The 11,311-nt window shown below is 44.7% G+C and overlaps 1 protein-coding gene across 4 annotated transcripts in view; it reads right to left on the bottom strand.

The window, feature by feature from the left end:
• Window positions 1-331: 331 nt before the first annotated feature.
• Window positions 332-11,311, bottom strand: part of Rcd-1 (Required for cell differentiation 1) — a 29,249-nt gene continuing 18,269 nt past the window's right edge. For all 4 annotated transcript variants that reach the window (XM_084594604.1, XM_084594605.1, XM_084594608.1 and 1 more), the window contains 2 exons: window positions 7,481-7,572; window positions 332-3,994 (listed from right to left, as the gene is read on the bottom strand). In XM_084594604.1, coding sequence (XP_084450730.1) covers window positions 3,817-3,994; window positions 7,481-7,572 — 270 coding nt within the window. In that variant the 3' untranslated portion in view covers window positions 332-3,816. The remainder of the gene's footprint in view (window positions 3,995-7,480; window positions 7,573-11,311) is intronic.

Genomic DNA, 11,311 nt, shown 5'->3' with positions numbered 1-11,311 from the left:
AAATTTCCAAGGGGCTTTAACCAAGGAGAAGAGCCGGCTCCCAAGGAACCTTCAGCACAAATCGGATCACTAAACAAGAGAGCCGGCTCACCAAAAGAACCGCCGCTCACATGATATAACAGAGATTAGCAAGCAGTGCACATACGAGGACGGATCCACAAGGGGAGGCCGCAGACAGGAGCACACCCTTACCCTTAAGGGTATAGTTTAAGCATCCTCTATAACTTTTCTACAAGGTAAAGCACTCGGCTGTTCTCGATGACACGCCTTTGTAGCCCGAAGGAATGTGCAAGAAAGCTGCCAACACACAAATCATGTTCAGAGACAAGAGTGACCTGAACCATGGAATTTATTGCTCTTTAAAAACCAACCTTTGTACTTTGAACATCACAAATGGCAATGAAGCAAAGCTTGGCATTCATGATTCAGTTTTCACACCGCGAATGACACACATATAAAGACGACTGGAAGGAAATGGCCCGAAATTCAATTAACCCCTTGAGAGACGGCATAATTTCACAACAGACACTTGAAGACATCATGTAGATAAAAAAAGAAACCTAAGCAATAAATGCATTATGCCACCATCCTTGCTTAGTTGAAAAAAAGTAGTAGTCTGAAGATGCAAGTCAAGTTCATCATCGGTAAGCTTTATCGAGAGACTGGACAAACACAACCGAGTAACACATATCTACACTGCGTTTGTGCGCTTATGTACACCCCGAACTAGAAGCAAATCTGGGACCTTCTTATTACCAAACGTGCCACCTCCCGCAAAAGTTAATGAATCTTACTTGCACAAGCAGTTCCTTTCTTGTCACTGTGACAAAACAATAGCAATTAAGTACAGCCCCTAAACAAAAAGTCGAAACAAATAGCATGCAGTGTTCCAGCAAATTATGCAAGGCTAAGAGATCGGCACAGTGAACTATCGGCACTGTATCCCTGCAGAGGCCACTATGAGGTTTCAACAGGAAATGAAATAAAAAAATTCCATCTAATATCGCAAGTTCCAAGGATGTCGTTCAGCTTAGCTTGCAAGCACAAATAAAAACAAAAATTTTCTTTTTTCTTTGAGATTCTCAATGAAAACTAAGTGTGCTACTAATATGCGGGGTGGTTCTAAGCTGAGCATTTTGGGAAAGAAAGCTCCCTAGCTGTGACTAATAGCCGTCATTGCAGTCGCTTAAGATGTTGGTATTATCGCGTCTAGCCTGGGACACCACAATTATCAAATCACTTTGTGGCACAAAATTACGCTTGTCTTCACAATTCATATGGCATCTCGACGGCAGTGGCGAAAGCCTCTTTGGTAACAGTGCACCAAAATCTCACGCAACAAGTGCCATGTCATCACGCACAATGAACACACATGAAAATAATAACTTGTAGAGAAATGCTATACACTGGTTAATTCCGCCTGAATCTACATAAACATAATTCAAGCTAGCACGGGAGTCGTCGCTCCATGCATAAGCGCACACAGATCAACTCGTCATGCTATACAGATCTTACAAAGGCTGCTGTGCCTAAGCTCTGCAATAAAAAACTTTGTAAGTCTGAGCACAAACGGTATCCCTTTGGCTAAATGGTGTATGTATACATATACAAGTTGCTTCCAAAGCCCGCACTTGAATAGAAGCCTGAGAAGGACAGCGTGCAAGCTAACAAAGCTCTGGCTTTGTCTCTCATTAATGCAGGTTGCTTGTGTACCTATATAATGAAGCACACCGATATGAACTAGCCCCAATTTTCGATCACCGCATAGCACACACAGACTGCATCAATGCATCTAGTCCATTCATCGCCAGCAAAGTTCACTTGTATATGGCTAAAGATTGGTTTCATTAACCATTCATCATCGATTGCTGTAAACAGTGTAAAACAGGGAAAACAAACACAGCATAAGGCTTAACACATATGCAGCATAAGGCTTGCCTCAGTTCCAAACAAAACATATACAAAAAAAAAAAATATCAGCAGAGGCTGAAAAGGCATTTTTACAAGAACAATAACACAGTGGGTCTGAGACAGCCAGCTCGGGACATGGCAATGTCTGCACATAGAAGTAACAGTACACAGCATGAAGTCACAATTCTCAGCCTTTTTTTCTTGTCGCAGCAGCATAGAAGATAAAATAAAAAATCACAGAATGCACTATCCTGAAAGTATATTGCCCTCGGAAGAAAGCATCTGCAGCCAAGTTAATGCCTTGGAAGCAATAAACAAGCATACCGCTCTTTGAAAACAAGTCTCCCCAGTGTGCACATTCTTGCTATCTGGGGACTTCCTGCAAGATACCTGTTGGCACACACGCTCACGATTGGTGTTGCATTGCAGCGGGCTCACGGTCAGTAGTAAAAGATCAATGGAAGAATGATACTGACACTGAACCTTCCAATTAATTTTCACTGCATCTCCTTATAACCATACATACGTGGTGTCATTATAATATACAAAACTTTGTTCACAACCACCTCGTAAATAACTTCTCATTAGTTTTGTTGGTGTAATACACTGGATAGGACATAAGGGAGCAGTATAATTCATTGAAAAGGTACCGTGAATCGGAGAGTTGTGTGTTTAACGACACACATGGCACAGATACTTACATGGTCCTAAGGTAAATTTTCCCCCAACACAGCCACTACCACGGTGAAAGTCAGGATAACAATAGGATCAGTGGGCAATGTGCACCCGAACTATACCGGCTGTACAATGAAGAAATCAACCACGGAAAGCCAGAGTCAACAACAATACATAATTACACTTCTTGCCTTGCATTTCTCAAAACACGTTGTAGAGGCCCCCTCCTCAATATCTTGAGTAAAGTATCCAAGAAATATTCTTTGACAGTGATGTACAAGGAGGAGGAAAGTAGAATTTCATCAGCCTCATAGTCCATTTAAGCTCTAACATGCACAGCAGCATATGCCTGCAAATGATGAAAGGGGTTCGCCTGTTTTTATTACTGGAGAGAACATGAGGAAGGCGGTGCAGTGGACTTTAATTTTTACACAGGAGTCGAGTAGCCCAGGAAAGGTCATCATGGAAGGCAACGAGACAAAGCATGCATCAAGACCATTGGTAGGCCGCCACATAGTAAACACTCGCGCTTAAAAAAAGAATTTTTTTTTTTCCTCTCTACACGCCAATAAAATGAAGTGCACCCACTGAGTGCACACAGCTTACTCAAAGAATAAAACGTTAAAGAACCTTTGAGGCTAGAAAAAAAAAAATTTTAAGTGCCACTATGAGCAGACACTAACAGACAATGTATAAGTACACTGCCTTTGAGTCTGAGTCCTGATAGAGCATGCCTTGAAGACAGACCCTCACCGCAGTGGCAGACTAGCTTGCTGTAGAAATACTAATCTGAATAAAGACAGACTAGTAGTCAGCATTTGCCCAAAAGCAAACCACAACAAAGAGAGCACTAACAGCTTGCTACGTCATTGCGAACTGAAGGCCCAGAAAGCCACTTTTAAGCAGGCGCAGATGTGAGGACAACCGAACGACGGCAAGCCAGTAGAGCCCACAAAACGACAAGCACCCCAAAACACAATTCAGGATGGGAGGGAGGGCGAACATTACTGTTGTCTTCACAATTTCATCTCGTGGATCCACACAATTTTAAATTGACAGTCCAACTTGCCATCAGTGCCTTCAGGTTTCGGAGCACTAATCTGGCATCTCCCCTGGTGACCCAAACAGCTGACAGGTGAACGAACAATATCACGGCCACTTTTCGATCCCACCCGACACTTCCGCTGCTCCGTGGGGACTCGCCCTGCCGCCACCTTGGTCCATGCGCAGCTACTGGGGGGGAAGGCTCCCCTGGTAGGTGAGCCGTGGGTCTGTGACGGGGGCCGCCTCGAGGTTCTTCAGCAGCTGGGAGAGCCAGTGCGAGGTGGACTTGTCGTCCTGCAGGCAGCTTGCAAATGTGTTGTCCTTCAGCTGGTCGGGCAGGCACTGGCGGAGAGCTTCGCGGGCCCTGAAAGCATCACGAAAAATGAGAAAGAAAATACCAGGCGCCATTTCCACTAGTGTTAGCTGCCGAATGCTTTTTAAGGTGAAAGCCTTTAAAATGTAGGCAGGACATAGTTTGGTTTGGTTTGTGGGGTTTAACATCCCAAACCAATTCGGGCCATGAGAAATGCCGTCACGGAGGGCTCCAGAAATTTCGACCACCTGGGGTTCTTTAACGTGCACTGACATCACACAGCACACGGATGCCTTGCTTTTCACAACAGATGTTTGATTTGGGCTAGTTGGTAGCAGTTTCTTGAAGACATAGCGCAAAAAAGACGGGGACAACTTTTCACCTCCATTTCACCTCCATTTTCACCTTCATTTTCACCACCTTTTCACCTCCATCGAAAAACGGCTGTCGTGGACGAGATTTAATATTGTGCATCCAGGGAGGATGTCACACCGTCCTTGTCAAGAAATGGATTGAAGAGTAAATGAACAGTTGTATGAAGTAGACGGTAAAAAATGTCATTCACGTGGAGTAATTAGCTAATTAGAGCAAAAAAATGTCAATTCGACGTCAAAATAGCCAAGGATGTCGATATAGTGTGCAGACGTCAAAACAGCCATAGACATAGAAATTGTGCAAAACGGCCTCGCCGCTCACTGTGTTACACCGAAAACAGTCAAGAGTAAAAGAAGAAAAAAGTAACACAAGAGAAAGAAACAGTAAAAACAGTTAAAAAGAGAAAAAAAGAAGGCTATCAAAACAGGAAAAAGAAAAAAGAAGGAAACGAGCTCAAAACCTGGAAATAAGTGCAAACATTCGCAAGAGAGACTTTTGCCTTACCACACATAACAAAGATCTAAATGCCACCAACAATTTTTTTTTTTTTTTTACATCTACAAAAGTTCCTTCCTTGAGTCCTTATTCCCCTCTCCACAGCCAATATACCTGCATTTTATCTCTGGCCTTTCAGCAGTTCAGAACTGTTAACCCTGGTAAGAAGAGCAGCCAGATTAATCTATGCATACTTTAAGAGACAAGTGGCTAACTCTCACAATAATTTGGTTATTTCAATACTGTAATTTTTCGGTTCGGAGTTCTAAACCTCCAGCTCCATTGCCTTCCAATCAGGCGTGCCTGCTGACTCTCTGCTGCATCCAAAGGCCCCTGATCCGGATATATGCTTTGGGTTTCCCAAGCAACTTTTCAATGCCAATTCATCCGCTGTCGCCACAACAACCCACTGCACATTTTTGATTTATTACCGAAACACAGCCTCTCACAGAGGAGGAAACACCACAAGAGTTGGCTCTCGTTGTATCCACCACTATTGAACATTACGATGCATCATCTTCTGTGCCTGGCGGACACTCCTGATACAACACGCACTCGATCCAAGCAGATGATATCGCTAAGTGGGCCACAAATAGCTTGAATGTGGAGATCGAAGACACACTAAAGAGGGCGACAGACATTACGCATAAGTATGCCCAAGCTGGAGGCCTGACATGTGGTATAAAAAAGCCTGAACTGCTTATCATGAAAACATGCTGAAGGCAGACTGACCCCACATTAGGCATAAGAGTCAACAGTATCAAGAAATAATCCGCTAACTAGGTTAACAAGCTCTGGTTACTCGGACTATATGTGCAGGCAAATGTGGGAGCTGCACATACCTCTACACCTCTTAAACAGTAGAGAATAGAATATTCATACAGAAAGAATAGCCAAGTGCAGCCATGATGTTAAGAAAATAGATTTCCTCTAAACTGCCCACCGTAGCACTGGCGAACTAAAATGGAATCGGAACAAACCGAGAAACGCAGAAGCTGTGAGCTACACAGCTGAGTAACTGTGAAAACAGCCACTGGCATACTTACTCCACAACCAGCAGACAAGGCTGCTGCAGCTAGGCATCCACGATACAGCAGACCAGCTTAATGATGCTATAAACTCAACCAGCTAGAGAGACCCAAATGTTTCCCAGAGGCAGACAAGTACTACAGCAACTCAGGTAAACCGACCTCCGAGCCCCTGATTCTGAGATTCTAAAGACATTGCCCCAGAACTCAATATTCTCAATATCCCTGTCGCCCCAATGCTGAGAAACATGCATCCCAAGTTCCAAGAGGGAAGGTGGCAGGCAAGCACAAAATAAATATAATTTCTAGAGTATCTATGGTGAAAAATGAAGAAACCCTCCACACGGACACCACAACGCACCCTACAGCGCCTGGTAGGAATGGTAGCAGTGGTCCACAGGTGTAAGGGTCTACCATGAAAAAGGCACTCAGATCATTGAATGATTACCATCACTGAATCACAAACTGCCTGTTGCAACTATGCATGGGCATGTATCTGACCTGTTACAGCATCCTACACTGCACCTGTCACGTCCTGAAAACCAGCCTCGTTCGGACATCCAGGCTCTTCTCTCTCCCTGGGCTCGAGTGCCATTTATGCAACAGTCCAAGGACTTATCATCCGGACACCAATGGAAGAGCATCGCAACCCAGAGAAGATAGAGGCCATCCCACATGTCCATTAGCAATAGCCCAACATTATTGACTGACCAGCAGAAAGTAGGCAGCAACCTCACAAAAATATCGAAGAGACTTAACAACACTGCTCCCAATGTTGTGCTTAGGCTCACCTTTTATGCAGCATGCTTCCCCGCAAATCGCCGGTCATGCGGCGCACATCTCGACCCTTTTATCACTGCACATGGGGAATTCCCCTGATCCTCCCACACATTAACCTCTGAACTCCACCTCTCCCCCCATTCCACTCGAAAGCCTAGCACGGCTATGGATGCCCATTGTGGCCCGATTGCCCGGTCCATTTGAGCACAGGTAGTTCACTAGATGTCTGCATGTCACAAACAAAGCCAGAGTCATGGAAACGAATTCTAGATCATCAGTAACACTGCAGTCAGAACTGCTCCAAAAAGCAGCTCTTTTCGGGGCATCGCCACCACCGGCATTCTTCAAGCGGGACGCCATTATGGAACGGCTGTTGCCAGTCTTTTTTTTTTTTTTTTTTTTTTTTTGCATGAACAACTACAGTCCCCACATAACCAAAACAACTACAGACCATAGTGGCTGAGCTCTGTAATGCAAGCAGTACGACATCAGGCCGGAAGAGTGCAACTTGTCGCTGGTGGCTGGAGGGTTAGAGGCATAGATCACAAACTGACTACTTGCGCCAGCAAAGAGGCCCCAGCTGCATAGCATATATATTATAGGAGTCTTCTTGTTAATCTCTAAGTGGTCCAATGGAATATTCTTTCAAGACTTTGGTCATTCAAGTGCAGAGGCACTTTTCCATGTTGGCAGCCATTACAGCCTAGATGGAGTCCACAGTTCATGCTCAGCAGCCAAACACCATAGCACCATATATACACTTTGCGAAAGTTAAAAATGATAGGGCTATCTTTTTAATATGAACTATGCAGAATCGCAAAAGAGCAGTAAAGAAGCCATACTAGAATGTGCTACTGACCTTGGATTGTCCGACAGCCTAAGGTAGCACCTGACCACATGCTTCAGCAACCGTGCAGTCTGCTCCTTGGCCAGTGAGAGAACCATCTTTCCCTGCAAAAAATGTCACAGTAATGACATTCTGTGACAGCCCCCCTCTGTCTCCTGACAGGATGTCTAGCAAACACTATTTTCAAAATCCCTGACTTTTCCAAGTTTTCCCTGATTATTTCAGGTCAAATTCCCTGACGAGTGAAGAGGCTAAAAATGTAGCTGTTGATGATAATGAGCATAGACGAATAATTCTCAACAAAAAGCTATTTAATAATCATATCCTGCAGTTTACAATAGTGAAAGGATGTTATTAGTGTCCATGGTGGGTAAATAAAACGTCGCAAGTTTACAGAAAATTAAAAGCGCTCTGATGCATGCCAGCCTCAGCAGAGCTCTTTGATACTACCAGTTGCGAAATTTCCTATAGGCCCAATGTATCAAAAAATGGCGTTTTTGATTGGTCAAAATTCCGATGTACTATATACGGTGCCTCGATGCGAGGCAGTCTAGGTCACGGCCGATCTCGCTCTCCCTCGAGACCAGCCGTGTGCCCCCGGCAAATAAAGGAAACTGCGTCTAAGTTGCAAACTTTCAGATTGCTAATGCGTAATAAGCTGGAAAATAAAATTAGTTGAAGACTTGCAGTAGTGAAAATTCTTAAAGATAAAAGCCGTAGAGTTAATTAAGAGGACACGCGAGTCTTAGAACAGTCGGAAATGTCCAAAACTCGACTTTGAGACAAACTCATTTTCGGAACGTTTATCCTTTTGAGCACCTGCACTCAAATTATTAACGGTCAGGAAATGCAATAAAATCAGCTTTCAAAACGTCACAGCAGCCACGAAATTCCACCTGAAAAGAGGAATTTTGTTTGAAATTCCCGCACGCACCACGGGCGTTATAACCTCCTTGGTAGCAACCGGCCGATCGCCGCCATCTTGGGCTTGGTTTAAAGCGGTCTTCTTTGTGCGCAATCTGCACTACCTCAAGAATGCTTCGCTCAAGTGGACTGGATGCGCGCGCCTGTTTTCCGAAAGTCGTTTATGGTCTCTGATTAGCTCTCAAGCGCGCCTTTCCGCGTCTCCCATTGGCTGGCGTGATCGGCGCGTCGTTTTTTATTTCTTGCTATTTTGCGTTCGCCGCCATGGGCACCGCTGCGCTGCTTCATGCGCGTCTCCATTAAAGCTCGTGTTTCTCGATACACCGCTTTGTGCAGTTTTTCCTTGCAATCAAAATCCCGGAGAACAGTAGATTGTAACTGTGCACGCAATGAGCCTTTGGAAGCCGTAAGAAAAGGGCGTGGAACAAAAACCAGAAGACGCCGGTCACAAGCGTACCGGACCTAAGTTACTGCCAGTGCCAGACTTGTTAAATGTGCAGGGAACATCAACCACACTGCCCGATGACGACACCGCGGATAAAAATTACAACGCAAATTGCATTTCGGATCACTGCACACTTCGAGCTGACGCCGCCGCCGCATATTACTCTACGGCAGAGCCCGTTCTATCAAGAAAGTCCGCGACCTAACGCGAGTTGCACCTCGGCGTTAGCGCGGAATGCGATGCCAGGACTGATCTTGTGACTGTGGACGTGAAAGTGTCAAGAAATTTTATTGCACTCATGAAGCACGGAACCTGTGGTGAGATCGCGAAGATGTGAGCGGTCAACCACTGGAGTGTCACAACGGACCTCAGCTGTAGCTCAGCTCGCCGATTGCTTTCGGGCTGGCCGCTGCCAGAGCAATTATTCCTGCTTTTTGTCGCGTACTACTCTCACGGAGCGCTTCCGCATATTTTAAGTACCCAACTCACATGCATATTGATTCTTCTATTGTGGCAGCTCAGCCATGCATCATCATCATCATCAGCCTGACTATACCCACTGCAGGGCGAAGACCTCTCCCATATTTCTCCACTTAGCCCGGTTCTGTGCTAGCTGCATCCACTTGACCCCTGCAAACTTCTTAACCTCATCCGCCCACCTAACTTTCTGCCGCCCCCTGCTACACTTTCCTTCCCTTGGAATCCAGTTTGTTACCCTAAGCGACCATCCGTTATCCTCTCTTCGCACTACATGTCCTGCCCATGCCCATTTCTTCTTCTTAATTTCCACTAGAATGTCGGTAACCTGAGTTATTTCTCTGACCCACTCTGCACGCTTCCTATCTCAATGTTACCCCTACCATTTTTCGTTCAATAGCCCTCTGGGTTGTCCTCAACTTAAGTAGATCTCTCTTGGTTAGCCTCCACGTTTCAGCCCCATAGGTGAGTACAGGTAAGATGCAACTGTTATATACTTTCCTCTTTAGCGATACCGGTAAGCTGCTAGTCATAATCTGTGAGTGCTTGCCAAATGCGCTCCATTCCAATCTTATTCTTCTTGTTATTTCCCTTCTTGTTATTTCCTTTTCATGGTCCGGATCTGCGGTTACTACCTGTCCTAAGTAGCCATATTTGCCTACTACTTCCAGTACTTTGCTACCTAATGTAAACTGCTGTTCCTTTCCGAGGCTGTTGAACATTATCTTAGTCTTCTGCATATTGATTTTCAAGCCTACCTTTCTACTTTTCCTGTCTAGGTCACCAATCATTATTTGCAGTTCATCCCCCGAGTTGCTTAGCAAGGCAATGTCATCAGCAAATCGCAGATTACTGAGGTGTTCTCCATCTACCCTTATCCCTAACTGCTCCCATTCCAAGTCTCTGAATACTTCCTCTAAGCAAGCTGTGAATTGTACTGGGGAGATTGTGTCTCCTTGCCTAACACCTTTCTTTATGGGAATTTTGTTACTTTCTTTATGCAGAACTATGGTTGCTGTGCAGCCACTATATATACCTTCCAGCACTTTCACGTACGGCTCGTCTACCCCCTGATTTCGCAATGCCTGCATCACCGCCGAGGTTTCAACTGAGTCAAATGCTTTTTCGTAATCAATGAATGCTATGTATAAGGGCTGGTTATATTCCGAGCATTTTTCTATCACCTGATTGATGGTATGGATATGATCGATAGTACAGGACCATTTCTGAAAACCTGCTTGATCCTTTGCTTGACTGCAGTCTAAGGTTGTCCTGATTCTATTAGAGATTACCTTAGTAAATATCTTATACGTAACAGACAGTAAGCTGATTGGTCTATAATTTTTAAGGTCCTAAAGTCCCCTTTTTTATGAATGAGGATATTTGCATTCTTCCATGGTTCCGGTACCGTCGATGACACCAGGCACTGCGTATACAGGGTAGCCAGCTTTTCTAACACGATATCCCCCCCCGTCCTTCAGCAAATCTGTAGTTATCTGATCCTCTCCAGCTGATTTCCCCCTTTTCATAGTTTCTAATGCTTTCTTGACCTCGTCCTTCGTAACTGGTGGAACGTCCGACTGTTTTTCCCTACCGCCAATCTCCTTACGGTCCTGACTACTTTGGCTACTGTAGAGATCTGTATAGAACTCCTCGGCTAATTTGACTATCTTGTCCATATTCATGATGACGTTGCCCTCCTTGTCCCTTATCGAATACAGCTGGTTTTTGCCTATGCCCAATTTCTTCTTTACTGCTTTAAGGCTTCCCCCGTTCTTTACAGCATGCTCAATTTTGTCCATGTTATACTTCCTTATATCGGCCACCTTGCGCTTATTGATTAGCTTTGATATCTTGGCCAATTCAATCTGGTCTGTAGGATTGGAAGCTTTCATACTCTGGCATTTCTTAATCAAGTCTTTCGTCTCCTTAGACAGCTTACCGGTATCCTCTCTAGCTATCCTACCGCCTACTTCTACCGCACATTCAGTAATGAT

The sequence above is a fragment of the Amblyomma maculatum genome, chromosome 2 (genome assembly GCF_055883805.1).
Source record: "Amblyomma maculatum isolate TAMU_Amacu chromosome 2, ASM5588380v1, whole genome shotgun sequence".
NCBI lineage: Eukaryota > Metazoa > Arthropoda > Arachnida > Ixodida > Ixodidae > Amblyomma > Amblyomma maculatum.
Note: the sequence above shows the minus strand (reverse complement) of the source record. Positions and strands in the feature narration are given on the sequence as shown.